This window comes from Mustela nigripes, chromosome 13, assembly GCF_022355385.1.
Source record: "Mustela nigripes isolate SB6536 chromosome 13, MUSNIG.SB6536, whole genome shotgun sequence".
NCBI classification, from domain to species: Eukaryota; Metazoa; Chordata; class Mammalia; order Carnivora; family Mustelidae; genus Mustela; species Mustela nigripes.
Window position 1 is genome coordinate 28,412,163 of NC_081569.1, and position 16,830 is coordinate 28,428,992.

General features: G+C 40.1%; 1 protein-coding gene across 3 annotated transcripts in view; it reads left to right on the plus strand.

Annotated features, from left to right (window-relative positions):
* The window catches only part of HMG20A (high mobility group 20A), a 90,061-nt gene that overhangs the window by 45,919 nt on the left and 27,312 nt on the right, over nucleotides 1-16,830 (plus strand). For all 3 annotated transcript variants that reach the window (XM_059371773.1, XM_059371772.1, XM_059371774.1), the window contains exons 2-5: nucleotides 6,248-6,340; nucleotides 10,892-11,039; nucleotides 13,287-13,499; nucleotides 16,685-16,817. In XM_059371773.1, coding sequence (XP_059227756.1) covers nucleotides 6,252-6,340; nucleotides 10,892-11,039; nucleotides 13,287-13,499; nucleotides 16,685-16,817 — 583 coding nt within the window. In that variant the 5' untranslated portion in view covers nucleotides 6,248-6,251. The remainder of the gene's footprint in view (nucleotides 1-6,247; nucleotides 6,341-10,891; nucleotides 11,040-13,286; nucleotides 13,500-16,684; nucleotides 16,818-16,830) is intronic.

Sequence of the window (16,830 nt, forward strand, 5' to 3'; positions counted from 1 at the left end):
GTTCACCTAGGACACGCAAGGCCCTCTACCACTGCCAAAACTGAGGCTCTGCAAAACACATGGATTGGAGGTGGGTTGGGGGATGCAATGTTGGCACAGTCTTCTCAGGGAGGTAGACTTGGCAGTGCTGGGACTGGGCCGACTTGACTGGAAAGGATGGATCCACCAAAGCACATGATGGTGGGGTTTGTGTAAACAACTTAGGTAGTAAATAGTGAGTGCGCCTGCTGTGCTGGTTCCTGCAGGTGGCTGTGTATCTCCTGCCAGCTCCTTAGTTCCTGGAGAAGTCCCTCAGTGATCCCTACCCCTCTAGGACACACTCAGGAATGAGTAAATTACTCTCCCTCTCATATGCCCCAAGCATTCTTTAAACTGCTGCTTCTATGCTGTATTTCAGCTGGCTGTTTGTTTTGCTGTCTCTTTAAGGGTAGGGACTCAGCTTCCTATAACCCTCTAGGCTCTCCCAGAACTGAACCCATTGATTTTTTAAATTCCATGCTTTAAGTCCCATTGTTTTTAAGAACTCAGGAAATTTGGCCTTTCTCACTTTCAAAGCCAAATGTTATAGGGGTTCATCTTCCTCCTGCAGGCTTCCCAGTGTCACGGTTTGTTTCTTTCTCTCTCCTAGCCTGAAGCTCACTTCCCCCTACCACCCTCCTCAACAGACAAGCACCAGTAGTTCGGCCCCCACCACATCTCCACCCTTCCTACCCTCTTCAGTATGGCCTGTTCTCTATCTTTAATTGTGGAGGTTTGTTCTCCCAGTCTGCAGGTGTTTTTCTGGGTTATTTATACTGATGTGAGTATTGTCTAGTTGTATTCATGGGACAAGGTGAGTGTAGGGTCTGTCCACCCTCTTTGCAGCCTTCCCTCTATTCTAGCTTCTTTCAAGATTTTTTTCTTTATCTTTGATTTCCTGAAGTTTGAGTATGATTTTTTTTTTTTTTTTTACTAAAGCTTTTTTGTTTATTTTTTACATTATCCTGTTTGATGTTCTCTGAGTCTCTTGGACCTGTGGACTATTGTTTGATATTAATTTGGAGGAATTCTGTCACTGTTGCTTCAAATACTGCTTTTGTTCTTTTCTCTCCTCTACTGCTATTCCCATTATATGTATGTTACAGCTTTTGTAGTCACTCCAGGTTTTGGATAATCTGTCCTTTTGTTGATTCCAGTCTGTTTTCTCTTTGCTTTTCTGTTTTAGAAATTTCTCTTGTCATATTATCAAATTCAGAGTATCTATCCTCAGCTATGTCCAGTCTACTAATAAACCCATTAAAAATATTCATTTATGTGTCAGTGTTTTTTTTATCTCCAGCATTTCTTTTTGATTCTTTCTTAGAATGTCCATCTCTCTTTTATCTGTTTATATTTTATATTATCTGTCTCTTCCTGCATTGTCTACATTTTCCATTAAAGCCCTGAACTTATAATTTTAAAATGTTCTGGTCTGAAAACTTCAGTATTCATGCCATAGATTACTTGTTCAGTCTCTTCAAACTGTGTTTTTTTTCTTCCAGTATGCCTTGTAATTTTTTTGTTGAAGAGTTGACATGATATACTGGATAGAAGGAACTGTGGTACATAGGCCTTCAGTAATGTAGTGGTAAGGGTAGAGGGAGAAGCATTCTATAGTCTTAGCATTAGGTCTCAGTCTTTTGGTGAGCCTCTGCCCCTGGACTGTAACCTCTCATGCTTCTCAGGGTTTTTCTTTTTTTTTCCTCCCTTTAGGTGAGACAGGATGGCTGGAGGGAGCTGGAGTTGTATGTTTCCCTTAACCCATGTGGAAAGCTAGAAGGGCTAGAATTGATATTTCCTTAGCATTCCTAAAAAAATGTGGTAAGAATATGGAGAATTTGGAACTCTCTTATATTGTTAGGAGGAACATAAAATGCACAGATGCTTTGGAAGACACGTTGGCAGCTCCTCAAAATGTTAAATGTGGAGTTACCATATGACCCAGTGATTCCATTCCTAGATATATGCCCAGGAGAACTGAAAACACGTCCACAAGAAAACTTGTACACAAATGTTCATAAACAGCATGATTCATAGTGACCAAAAAGTAGAACTAACCTAGGTCTGTCAGCTGAAAATGGATAAGCAAAATGTGGTGTAGCCATGCAATGGAATGTTACTCATCCATAAAAAAGAATGAAATGCTGATGCTACAGCGTGATGAAGCTGTGTGATAAACACCTTTATGCCTAACAAAAGGAGCCAGACACAAAAGGCCACATCATGTATGATTCCATTTATATGAGATGTTCAGAACAGGTATATAGCCATAAAGACAGAAAGGAGATTAGTAGTTACCCAGGCCTAGGAGAAGGGGAGAATGAAGAGTAACTGCTAGTGGGTACCAAGTTTCTTTTGGGGGTGATGAAAATGTTCTAAAATCATCATGGTGTTGATTGTATGGATAGCCTTATAAATATATAAAAGCCACTGAATTGTATGTTTTAAGGGATGAATTTTATGGTATGTGATTTATATGTTTAAAAAAGCAACTTCGGGTGGCCTTTGATGTGAGTCAGGGATAGGGAGTGTAAAGAGAGGAGGGTGAGTGGGAGGGTTTGAGTGACTTAGGTTTGAATTGGTTGGAAAAGTTTGTCAGAGCTGTTATGGCATTTGGGGAAGATCCTAAGAAAATGTAGAATGACTGCTGAGAACATTGAGGGCCTACTTGTGGTTAGATAAATTTACAGGAGCATCCTTTGTGACTTTTCTCCAACACCATCTTGAGCTAAAACTCAGAATTGATCTATATCTGAGGTGTAAAAGGAGTGGCAAGGCAAAGAATTTGAGAGTGTTGACAAAAGAATATTTGAAATGTGGCCATGGAATCTAAGCTGGACAGAGAAGGGAAAATCAAGGGCCAGTGAATAGAGGTTTGCGTGGTTAGAGGTCAGTTGTAGTAGAAGTAATTGAGAGAGCTGAAATGATAGGGAATAGTGGTCAAAAAGACTTGAATTTGAGGCTGGTTGGACAGACAACATGATTTTTTAAAGAACTGGGAGTTTTACATAAGGCTTTTAGTGTGGAAAATGAGGGCAGAATCTCTCCTCTCAACTCTGAGGTATGTGATGAGGAGGGAATATAGTGCCTCTCCATGAAAGAACTTAATGAAGTGAGATTAACATACAAAAGTAAGGAAAGGGCACTTGAAAATAGCCAACCCCAGAAAACCTAAGTACAAATTAGGCTTCCAGCAACTGTCCAACACATTTGGAATAATGTAGTCTCATTGTTGAGATCATCCCTCTTGTTGGGAAGGGTTACTAGGAAAATCTTAGTTGAGGAACATTTTAAACTCCACCTCTGTTGACCATGCAGTGTTCTGAATATGATTTGGTGCTCCATATTTACTACAGGGAGAAAATGTGTTGATTGCCCAATAAATATCTAGTGTACTTACTATAATTGTCATTATAATTTTTATTATTGTCATTAAAATATCTTTAAATTGGCACCATGTTTTATATATCTTTCTTTCTTTTTTCTTTTTTTTTTTTTTTCAGTGAGTGGCTAGTGTTCGAGGGTATTTTAGGATTTTCAGAGCTACAGTCTAGACCCTCGTTCAAAGTGTAAGCCCCAAAGTAATGCTCTTTTTTGATGCCTCCAGGTAGAAGCCTTCACTGGGAGGTCCCATCTGCAAGGAAACATCTGTGTGTTATGCTTACTTATGTAAACTGCAGTGGAAAACCAGATTTGTATATTGCTTTGACTTTGTGCATATTTCTCTTCTTTCCCCTTCCAGAGCAGCATTCATTACATTTCTTAAGTGCTTCACATAGAATTTCAAAGTTCAGTGTGACCTCTGTACTGGGACACTATCAGATGCTACACCGAAAGGCTTTTTGGCAGTCAGTGGCTTAGTAGCCGTGATTCACTTTGAATCACCCCCTCATGGACCATATGAAAGCAGATTCTTGCAGGAACCCAGCCATGTTCTTGGGAATCGTTTTCTTTTCCAACTTATTGGACTAGTTTAGAGGCCTTTGGGTTTCACCGGACTTTTTCCTTATTTCCTTCTTTTGTTGATCTTGGCCCCTTAACCCTCCACCCACTTTATTACTCATTTCTTAAGGACCTAACTACTAAGTAACACTAGAGAAAGTATATCTGAAGCCACATGGGTTGCATAAAACCAACTTAAGAAAAAAAAGGGGGGGCAAGAAACTTATGTTCTCTCAGCTTCCTTTGTTTATATGATCTGTTTATATGTTGCTAAGGTTGTGTTGTCCAGCTGCTTCCCAGTATCAACAATGACTGAAGATAACTGGGCAGCACCCTGAGAGGGTCATGTTGGCAGAGTGAATGACAAGACCCTTCATTCAGCCCCTGCCAGATAATATATTGCCTTTGAGGTATGATGGATGCCAGAAGCTTCAGATGCTAAATCTTAAATGTCTTGAAAGACCATTTACAGTTAGGAAAGATGTTTAAAAAGAAGCCAGCTAACTGAGTCCTTCCTTACAAAGTTTGGGAGTAAATATCTGGCTATTTGAATGTTTGCTTGAGGTTTACAATTAGACTGTATGGCATCTAATTGATTAGTGGGGTTTTTGATAAGATGAATATCAGGGTAAGGCGACATTAGCAGTCCTTAAAGCCCAGGCTCTAATCTGCTATGTGCATAATGTGAGTTAAAATTAAATTAAAATGAAGTGCACTTACATCAGGATTATTCTAGAAAACATCCCGAATGGAATTTTGCCGTACGTGTTAGAGCCCCTCGTAAGCTCCCCTGCCTTGAAGGAATTGAGCAAGCATCCCTGCATGTGGAAGAAACTGATTGAGTCTGAAGTTCCTCTCTCTGCTTACCAGGCTCTACCCACCGCAGTGGGTAAGGGACCCACAGATGCGGGGGTTTTTTTTGTTTTTTGGGGGGGTGGGGGGGTTTGCAGTAAGCCGTGTAGGAACCTTGGTCTGCTAACTAACAAATTTAGGAGGAAAAACAAGAAGATAAGTAAGAATAAGAGGTAAGCCGTCAGTGTTACCATTTTGGAAGAAAATGACTGTACTCAACCTTTAGAATTTGGTGCGGCGTCATCTGCGTCTTGGTGTTTCCTCCTCCGTGGGCTGAATCCCACCTAGCTCTGCGTGGGCTGCTGTGCCTTCCCCTTCACTGCGGTTTCATTCGGTCTCCTTAGCAGCAGCCCCTGAAATAACTGCTGGGGGAGCTCCTAAATGAATCCTCATAATTTGCTTCTCAGTTCTCCCCGTTTGATTGAGGTACTCTTTTCCTTGAGTGGTTCCCAGTTCCATTTAAGTGGCTACTGTTTGGGGTCACTATTGAATGTTTTGTTTGACTATCACTTTCATGATGAATGGGAGGTCACTGCCTGTAGCTGTGGGGTGAAGCCCTCGTGGTGAGCCTTGAAAGGAAAAAATCTCTTTGTAGTGATATGCTAAATGAAATGACTCTCTTTGTGACTCTGTCCTTTTATCCTTTCAGTCTGATAACCTCAGGTTCTTGTGATTTATTTGGTTTCCTTCCATTAAGCTCAGTAGTTTCCTGTACCCAGGTGCATGCTATTTCCGTTGGTCATCATGGGGATACGGAGCTTATTTCTGACCTGGAAGTGTGGTTGCTTTGACTCTGCACCACATCAGTATGCCTTCCAGCCTCCACTTCCTCTGCATCATTATTTCCTTTCGGAGGGCTCAGTTTGTTACCATTTAATCTAAGGATGATTCATCTGGGACCGAGACCCAGTAATGCTGTAATAACAATACCTTGCTTTATATAATAATACTCAAAGTACTTAGGATCTTAGCCTTTCTCTGTTTATGAAACTCTTTCAGCTTAATCCTCACAGTAACCCTGTGGGTCAAGTCAGCAATTTCGTCTGTGTCTAAGCTGGTAAAACTGTATCTCAAAGACACTGAATAACTTGTTCAGGGACGCACTGCTTCTGAGTTATTCTGCTTAACAGTTTTTACAGAAAATGAAGAATGCTTTTGAAGATATTCTGCTTGAACAGAAAGGAATTTCCAAACTGTGTCCCATTTATTAAAATCTAACTCTTTTTAGTCTGGTCCTTCGGTAAGACCAAAGTCAAGAGCTCATTAACCAGAGTTTAAATTGTCATGTCCAAGTCAAGAAAATAAATATTGAGGTCAGTTTCTATTCTGCTGCTGGTGTGATAAGTTTAGGGAAGGCTGGCGCTTAAATTAATGGAACTTCAACTGGAAGTAATTAAGGCAATATCATTATTTTCTTATCCTCTCTTCCTTTTAGAGAGATGGAAACCTTGATGACTAGCTCCACCCTGCCACCCCTTTTTGCAGATGAAGATGGCTCCAAGGAGAGTAATGATCTGGCTACAACTGGGTAAGCAGCTGCTTTGGGACCCTGGACCTCTCGGCCTAAGCTTCAAACCAGAGCTTCTGACAATGTGTGAGGTCCTGAAGAAAACATTTTATATGATAAAAATAGAAGGTATGTTTGTTATGCTTTGCAAAGAGAGTGAGAGCCACTGTAAGCTGCTCTGTTATCTGCATTCAGTGCTCTGGTTCCTGTGAACTGGAACAGCGGGTATGTGGACCTAGGAAACATCATCAGTTCCCCCAGTTAAGAGAATTACGTAGTCACCATTAAGTGAATACCTGCCACGGGGCTCGCTTTGAAAATCAAGTTCATTTTCTGTTTGAATTGCCACAGATGTTGGAATGATTTTCCCCCCAAAGGTCAGATTGTTTTTTTAGATCAGATTTTGTAATATGGCTCTTTTATTCAAGATGCCTGCGAGCTCTGAGTAACTTCTGTTCCCTTTTCTTCCCCGCCAATCTCCTTTCTTTGGTATTTTTGGATAAATATGTAAAAGAATATAAAAAAAGGCTAATAGTCCCTCTTCCCTTGAAAATCTCTGTTCCACTTTAATTTTTATCTTTTCTATTTAGAAGTTATTGGCCATGGAAGAAATATAGATTGATAGATTGAGGTGCTAGTTAATCTCTACGATTAATTATTTTAGTACTCTGTAGAGCTCTTTAAAAATAGACTACACTTTGTATTTCTGTTTCCTTCCCTCACATTTACTTCTTTCCTCATTAATATTTGCCTTCTGACCTTACTATTCAGATAAAACTGCTCTTTTAGACTTTCCGAAGTTGCTAAATTCAATTTATTCAAGAAAAATTTTCTGAGTGTCTTCTCTGTGCCAGACACTGTTCTAGGCACTGGATACTAAGCAATGACCAAAGCAGATAAAAATACCAGCCCTGTAGAGCTTAAATACTACTAGGGACATCAGGCAATAAACAGGATAAGTAAGTAAAATACATACTATGTTCTTAAGAACTATGGATTAACAAATAAAGCAGGGAAGAGGGATAGGAAGTCTTTGGGGTGGTTTTAGATAAGATGGCCCCAGGAAGTCTTTAAAAGTGGATTCAATAAAGACCTGAAAGAAGTAAGGTAGCTAGCATGCAGTTCTCTGGGGAAGATTATTTGAGGTAGAGGGAGGAGTAAGTGCAAAACTCCCTGAGTTAAGAGTGTTTCTACCTATTAGAAACAGTCAGGAGGCCAGTGTGGCTGGAGCAGAATACCCCAAAGGAAGGGTAACCGAGGACTCCATCAGCACTTTCTGAGTCAGAAAGTCTGAGGGCGAGAGGTTTTACACTCTAGTAAGTTCCCAGGCGATGTCAGTACTGCTGTTGTGAGGCCCATACTTTGAATAGCTGCAGTCTAGATCATGTAGGTTCTTATAAGTCAGAGTAAGCACTTTAACTGGCACTCCAAGTAAGGTGGGAAAGCATTGGATGATTTTGAGTAGAATGATATGATCCAGCTTACTTCTTAATGAGATCCCTGTGGCTGTTAAACTGAAAATAGAGTGACGGGAACAGGGGCTGAAGCAAGGAGATGAGTTAAGCTCCTGAAATAATTCAAGTGAGAGATGATGACTTAAAGAGCATCACTAGTGACTTTGACATGTCTTTTTGGTGGAGTAGTAGGGGCGAAGCGTCAGTGGAGAGAGTTGCAATGATCATGGGAACGGGGCTTGGTGACAAATATAGAATTCTACATATATTTTAAAGATAAACCCAGTAAGATTTCCCTGAAAAACCAGATGAGATGTGAAAGGAGAGAAAAAAGCAGTCAAAGACAACTCCAAGCTCTTGGCCTAAGTGACCAAAGGGATGGAATTGCCATTAACTTCCATGGAGGAAGCTGAGCAGGAGCTCAGTTTGGGAAATTTTAAACATTTATTTATTTATTTTGAGAGAGAGAGAAAAAGAGCACGAATCAGGGGAGGGACAGAGGGAAAGACTCTCAAACACACACCCCCTGAGTACCAAGCCCAACACAGGGTTGGAGATCATGACCTGAGCCCAATCAAGAGTCAGACACTTAAACAACTGAACCACCCAGGTGCCCCAGTTTTGGAGATTTTAAATTTGAGTTGCTTGTTAGATATCCAGGTAGAGATGTCAAATAGACCACTTGATATAGGGCTTTGAGGTTAGGGGAGTCTAGACCAGAAAAAGAAACATGGGAATCATCGGCATATACCTCATATTTAAAACCAGGAGACTGGTTGAGATCACCAAAGAAATGAGCACTATGTAGACAGAAAAGAGAAGAGATCTAATGCCTGAGCATTAGCATTTAGAAGCCAGTTAGAAGAGGAAGAGTCAACAAAGAAGACTGAAGGGAGTAGCTAAAAAGGTAGTAGAAAAACTAGAGGAGTGCATGGTCTCGGAAACCAAGTAAACATATTTCAAGAGGTGGGAAGTGTCAGAATCTTCTGGAAGATCAGATAAGATGAAGGCTGAGAAATGACACTGAATTTAGCACAGATGGCATTGGTGACCTTGGCAAGAGTTGTAAGCACAGATCTCCTTTGGGTTAGGTTTAAGAGAGAATGAAAGGGGCGCCTGGGTGGCTCAGTCGTTAAGTGTCTGCCTTTGGCTCAGGTCATGATCCCAGAGTCCTGGTATCGAGCCCCACATTGGGCTCTCTGCTCAGCAGGAAGCCTGCTTCTTCCTCTCCCACTCCCCCTAGTGTTCCCTCTCTCGCTGTGTCTCTCTCTGTCAAATAAATAAATAAAATCTTTTAAAAAAGAGAGAGAGAGAGAGAATGAAAGAAGAGAACTGGAGTCAATACATGTCAACAGTTCTTTTCAGGGCACAGATCTTCCTCAGTTACCATGGGGTTGCATGCAGAAATGTACTTAATACCACCTAACCTACCAAACACGGTAGCTCAGCCCAGCCTACCTTAACCATGCTCCGAAGTAGCCACAGTTGGGTGAGATCATCTAACGCAAAGCTGATTGTATAATAAAGCACTGACCATCTCATAATTTGTGGACTGTTGTACTGAAAGTGAAGGAAGAGTGGTTGTATGTGTCCAGAAGGGTATCGGTCATTTACCCTGGTGATTGCAGGGCTGACGGGGAGCTAAGGCTCCCTACTGCTGGGTAGCATTGGGAAAGAGTGTCACACCGCATATCACTAAGCCTAGGAAAAGATTAAATTCAAAAGTCCAGGTGTGGTGTCCACTGAATATATTTTACCTTCATAACATCCTAAACTTGAAAAGTCATAAATCAAACAGTCTTAAATTGGGGACTGCCTGTATAAATAATTCTGTAAAGGAAAGGAGAAAAATGAGGTGGGATCAAGAGAGTACTTTTTGTTTCACTTTGTTTTGTTTTGAAATAAGAGTCAAAATGCCACATTTGTAGGCTGATTAGGCTGATCCCAATAGACTGGGAAGAATTGGTAATGTCAAAAAGGGCAGGATCGTTAAAAACCTGTCCTTGAGTAGGCTAGACACTGTGGGGTCCATAGCACAAACGGAAGGCCTGTTGGCTTTAACTAAGAGCATGCCAGTTCATTCATAGGAACAAAAGAACCTTTTTTTTTTTCTTCAGTCTTTATCCAACTTGCCATCTCTAAGGCATTTGGTGCGTGTGACCACTCCCCTCTGGTTCCTGTTCATTTCAGTCAGGGTTCATAGGATTGGTATGCATTTCCAAACCTCATTCTCATATTTTACTGAAATAAGAGTGTACAAGAATTAGTAACGAAAATGTTGATGGCACCATTGAAATGAGAATGACAGTGAGAGAACAAGTTGCCAAAGACATCACAAATGATTGAAGTATCTGGAAAACACAGCTACCAATGTCAAACTGGGTGTCTGATGGCACCTCTTTTCAGAGAACATGATTGGCATTGAGTTCATAGATTCTCTTAGCCTTTTTTTTTTTTTAATTTTTATTTTTTGAGATTTTATTCATTTATTTGACAGAGCGAGACCACAAATAGGCAGAGTAGCAGACAGAGAGAAGGAGAAGCAGGCTCCCTACTGAGCAGAGATCCCAATGTGGGGCTCGATCCCAGGACCCTGGGACCATGACCTGAGCTGAAGGCAGAGTCTTAACCCTCTGAGCCACCCAGGCACCCCTCTTAGCCTTTTTCATAGGATCTCAAAGACCTTAAAAATGTTGGAAACTCCTTCTTCAAATCATCTATTATATTTTCTAGAAAGGCTCAGAAAATTATAATTTCTTTCACTTCAGGCCAGTCTGTAGCTGCTTTCATTAATTTCTCAGCCCACTATAATCTGGCTTTTATTCCCATAATTCCACTAAAACTATAGTCCCTAAAATTGCCAGAAACCTTCAGGTCTTCAAATTTAGCAGATACTTTTTAGCCTATCTTCTTTGACATCTATTTCAGTCAAGCACTGAAACTATTTTTTGAATGCTCTGTAACTGTGCTGGAGACATTGTTTACAGTTACACAAGTGGGGGAATTAAAGCTGGCTTCTGCTTCTGCTGGCAGGGAAATGTGTCTTGAACCATGGTAAATAGGAATTTTTGATGCCGTTGATAACTGAAGCATTGCATATCTGCCTGTTATTCTTAAGGTTAACCCACCCAGAGGTTCCATACAGTAGCGGGGCCACGTCATCCACCAACAATCCAGAATTTGTGGAGGATCTCTCCCAGGGTCAGCTGCTTCAGAATGAGGTTTCAAATACAACAGAAGGCACTGAACAGAGGCATGAAGATGAGGTAAGCTGTGGCATTGCTTCCTGTTACCAGTCTCTGAAGTTTCCAAAGGAGCAGTCGGTTAGGGAATTGATCGGAGTGTTCATCCTCTGGCCTTCTTATGTTCTGCAGAATTTTCTTCATTGAACCGTGCTAGTGGTTTCATATAAAACCGTATTCATGGTTTTAATGACATGGAGACAAGTAGACTCTTTTCCCCCTACTTAATAAATTTACACCTACATCATATTACATGCTCAACAAATGCTTGTTGAATGAATGAATGATTTAAGTAAGTGACACATGAGAAGAAGTCCCCATGCCCTTGTTCAAGGCCACATATTGCACACCAAGCCCTACAGTGTGGAGTTCTATGTACTGAAAAGGATTCACACCACTTACCAGGCCATTCACCTTCCCCTAGAGGGCGTCTGTCCAAATTTATGAGGTTCAAAGGTGGGGGAGGGAGCATCAGTCATGCCCTTTTTGGGCTTTCATCGACCTTCCTCACAAATGATTGATTACATCGTCCATGTTTTAAAGCATCTTTTTTTAGTCTTATTCTAAGTGAGCTTTTTTTCATGTTGGAATCCTTAAAGATTATAATGAATGCTTAAAGCTTCTTAAATGTCTTAAAAATCCTTGGAGCACCAGTCGGTTAAGCGGCTGCTTTCAGCTCCTGGGATCAAGCCCCACATAGGGCTTCCTGCTCAGTGGAGAGCCCGCTTCCTCCCTTTCCCTCTGCCTGCCGCTCTGCCTACCTGTGCTCTCTCTCTATCTGTCTGTCAAATAAATAAAATCTTTTAAAGAAGAAGTCTTAAAATCCTTAGTAGCTTTAATGTGACTAAGTTTATAAGGCAAAAACGGGAAAAAAAGTTGATACCAGGGGCACTTGGGTGGCTCAGTGGGTTAAGCCTCTGCCTTCGACTCAGGTCATGATCCTTAGGGTCCTGGGATCGAGCCCCACATCAGGCACTCTGCTCAGCGGGGAGCCTGCTTCCCCGTCTCTCTCTGCCTGCCTCTCTGCCTACCTGTGATTCTCTCTGTCAAATAAATAAATAAAATCGTTTTAAAAAAAATGCTGATACCAGATACACCACTTGCCCAATGGTGAGTTATTGCACCATTTTGTATATATTTTGAAGAATACGGTCCTGTAATTAATATTTAGATGTTTTTGTCCCAATTTGCTTATCTTTCTCTCATCTGAAATAAGAATTCTTGGATCCATAAAACTATTAACTGATAGGCTGTTGTATTTGTAAAATTATGAAGCAGAAATGTGATGTAGTTTGCATCTCATTAAAAGGCCTGTGGTAAAACATCAGTGGGACCTCAGACCTTTCTTTCTTTCTTTCTTTCTTAAGATTTTATTTATTTGACAGAGAGATAGAGAGATCACAAGTAGGCAGAGAGGCAGGCAGAGAGAGAGGGGAAAGAAGGCTCCCTGCTGAGCAGAGAGCCTGACTCAGGGCTGGATCCCAGAACCCTGGGATCATGACCTGAGCTGAAGGCAGAGGCTTTAACCCACTGAGCCACCTAGGCGCCCCCCTCAGACCTTTCTTTAAACCATTTGAGGTAACCTCATCTTTTGGTTTAATTAATAACATATAAAGACCTCTGACCTTACGAAATAAATATCTCGAGGAGCAGGTCATCAAAGCAAAAGAACTAAGTGTTCATGTTGGATATATTGATGAAATTTTTCTGAGACTTAGCTATTAATTTAAAAATCTACATGTTATCCTCTGTGGGATATGAACTGGTCTTTGAATGAAATCAGTGAAAAACATCCTTCACTAATGATTTTTAATCCCTGTACTACAACATGTCTCTTTGTCTGCCCAGTGCTTGTGACATCTTGTTCTGTTCTACCATGACAGCATCTGTTTCTCTGGCACAGTGCTATGTATGTGCTACATTTCTCATTTAGAATAGTCTCCTGTCAGGAGTCTGGACTTGTTAAGTGCATATGAAGGCTGAAGCTTATATGATCATGGTACCCCTTATTCTCATTAGTTGGGATTAGCCCTTAATGTAACAGTTCGCAGTGCGGTACATAAAAAGGTGTACAAGTGAACTATCTGGAATTCCTTCTTGAAGACTGCATGGCAGTCATTTGTGCCTATGACAAATCTGGAGAGCTTTGAATATCCAGTCCCTTAATAGTAGGAAAATGCAACTCGTGTCCTGTTCTGTTCATTTGTTTTACTGTGGTATTACTTGGGCAGCTTTGTAATTTGGTTTTTGGTTTTTTATTTTGTCTTATAGCAAAGAAGTAAACGAGGAGGTTGGTCCAAAGGAAGAAAGAGGAAGAAACCTCTTCGAGACAGCAATGCACCCAAATCCCCCCTTACAGGCTATGTTCGGTTCATGAACGAGCGTCGAGAACAGCTTCGTGCAAAGAGACCAGAAGTCCCATTTCCAGAAATCACAAGGATGTTAGGCAATGAATGGAGTAAACTGCCTCCTGAGGAAAAACAGGCAATTATTCCTATTCCTGATCCTTTGCTTGGTTTTGATTTTACCTCAAAGACAGCTTCCTTCAGAAAAGCAAAGTGGTTGAATGGTTGTTTCTTCAGTTTTGCAACAGAGTCTAGGAGAACAGAATAGCACGATTCACCATAGTTCTCTTCTCTAGCACGTGGTTTTTACATGGTTTCAGGGTCTGCTGCAGGGGTACAAGCTGGAGGGACTCTAAGAGCTCCACCTCCCGACCCCCACTAACCAAAAGCAGCTCTGCTTTTATATGATTTATGTGCTGAGAATTCATATAAGAATTGTGTAAAAAATGATTCAGTATTACAGAATTAAGAGATCTATCAATATAATTTATTCCACTGAATTAAATGTAAAGTCGGGACACCTGGGTTGCTCAGTCGTTAAGCGTTTGCCTTTGGCTCAGGTCATGATCCCAAGGTCCTGGGATTGAGCCTACATCTGGCTCCCTGCTAGGCAGGAAGCCTGCTTCTCCCTCTCCCACTCCTCCCTGCTTGTGTTCCTTCTCTTGCTCTTCCTTTCTCTGTCAAATAAATAAATAAAATCTTAAAAAAAAAAAAAAAAACTCATGAGTTAAATGGGAAAGAAGGTCATTTGATAAAATTCTGCTGTTCACATAAGATTCTTGTTTAAATTCTTTTAACTAGAGTCCTGGCAGATTTAGCCTACTATGAAAAATAAACCAAGAACTATTTCAATTCTTTGTTTTCTAAGACAGAAACTAACACTATTGCCAGACTGAAACAAATCCATTTGTTAGAGAGTTCAGAGGAATTAAGGACAAGATAGCCACAAATTAGTTGAAATGCCACAAAAGTGGAGTGATTGTAATGATTGTGGGGGTGGCTTGGGGTTAAAAGTTCCCAGCATTTGCAGCATCTACCAGATATCTGTATTTCTTTTATGTCTCATACTCTTTAAAAAGGATTCCAAACAGACTAAAACCAAACTGAAAAATACTCTCGGGAATTAACTAAAATCAGAACATTTCAAGGAGATTATATTAAGTTGCAACTTGAAGCTCTTTGTGGGAGCAAGGAAATAGAAAGCAATGCATATCATCCCTTGTTTCAGCTGTAATGCATAAAGGGATCCTGAGCTGTACATAGCTGATTACTCTTTTCTTTTAATTTCTTAATTTCAAAATTAGTACATGTTCATTATTTAAAATTTTTTTAGATGTTACAGAAGTACATAAAGAAAAAAGCAAAAGTAACAGTAGTCCTTTCCAGAGATAACCACCATTAGGTAGGTAGGGCAAGGGTTTTTTGTTTTTAACTTTTTATCTTGAAAAAAATTCAATATGCAGAGTTACAAGCATGGAATATGGTACAAAGAATACCCAAATATCCTTTTACCCACATTCATCTGTAGTTAACACACTGTACCCCATTTCTTCATTTATATGTGCACTCACACCCTCCTGGGCAAGCTTCATGTGTACGTGTGCTCATGATCACAAGTGTGCACTCTCTTTCACTCACTGACACGTGCCTGTATGCTCATGCTCTTTACCACTGACACACATGCTTACACCTGCATGCTCTTGCACTCACACACACACACACACACACACACACACTTTTTGAAATCATATGAGGGTAAATTACATAATTCATGGCCGTGTATCTGTAAATATTTTAATGTGTGTTTCCCAAAAATAGGCATATTCTCTTACACAACTGTAGTTTCGTTATCAACTTTACGATTTTATTTTAACACAATAGTAATTAGGAGTCAGATCTCTGGAGCCCTTTAATCTGGAATGTTCTACAGCCTTTCTTTGTCTGATATTTTTTTTCTGTTTTTTTTTTTTGTTTTTTGACACTGATCTTTTTTTAAGAATGCAATCCCTATCTCTTCCTCTGCCTCATTTTTGTTTACTTCTAACCGAACATTCCTCATTTTTTACTTGTCTAATGTTTCCTTATGATCCAATTGAGATTATGCATTCTTAGAATACTGCATAGGAGGTGCTGTGTCCTTCTCCAGGGATCACATGTTCAAGCACAGTGTCCTTTTATTCCTCATTGGTAATGTTGATTTTGCTCACTTGATAAAGTTTTTTATTTGCCGTTATAATTAATAAGCCATCTGTGGAGAGACATTTTAAGAACGTGCAAATAGTCTGTTCCATATCAGATTTCCCCCTAGATTTAGCCTCCATTAATGACTTTTGCTGGATTTAATCTTTACCATGAGGTTTGCAGAACAATAATTTTCCAACTCCCAACACTCCCTCTGTATTTACCAGTTGGTGCTTGGCATTCTAACCTAGGTAGGCACCCTTTTCCTCCCCGCCCTGCCCACATTTATGTATTTGTGACTTATTTATTGTTGGTATGAGTATATTCCTTTTTTCCCATTGGCTTATAATTTTATTACTCTACTTCAGTGTTTGAGTACTTAAGTTTTCCCAGATTTGGCCATTTGGGTGTCCCCTCCATCTGGTTTTTGTGTAAGATGAGGTTTTTTAACATATCTGTCTCAAGTTTGTGTCCATTTAAAGGCACTTTTTATATTTTATTTCTTAAATCTAATTGATGAATGAAAAGGACAAGGCACTAAACAAAATTATCCTAGTAGATCAATGAATTTGTTTAAATAATTAATAACACAAAGTGTGTAGATATAGGCTCTCTCATAATAGTCCATTTTAGGTCCATAGGATGAGGTCATTCCTTTTTATGTTCTTTGTGTCCCCCGATTTTAGTACTCCACTCTTCTGGCTCTTAAAAGGCCAATTGATGTATGAGATCATTCTCCGAATGGGTTGGGGATAGAGAAACAAAGTAATATTCCATCCTTTCTCCTGGGAAGACTAAGTGTGCCTGTATGGCCTTCAGTCCTCTTGAGGACTCTAGTGGCCATGTGTAGATTAGAGGAATAGCTGTAATATCTTCTTGTGAATATTTTATGAGAATGATCTTGTCTTCATTAAGTTAGAAAAGGCAATAAATAGTCTAAAGAATCACAATCACCTATTTCTTTTATAATTGAGAGATTATATTTTATTCTACCCATATGATTTCTTTATTCTCCTTAAACCTAATCCCTTATATACTTTCTTTCCATGTTCCAGTTGTCCTCTGTTGTCTTCAAGGAGTTCACTGATAGTTTACCCAGATAAGATTTATTTCTTGAAAATAATTGCACAATTCTTTTCCTAGCGCTACCTTGATGAAGCAGACAGAGATAAGGAGCGTTACATGAAGGAACTGGAGCAGTATCAGAAGACTGAGGCCTACAAGGTCTTCAGTAGGAAAACCCAGGACCGTCAGAAAGGCAAATCTCATAGGCAAGGTACCAGAACCAG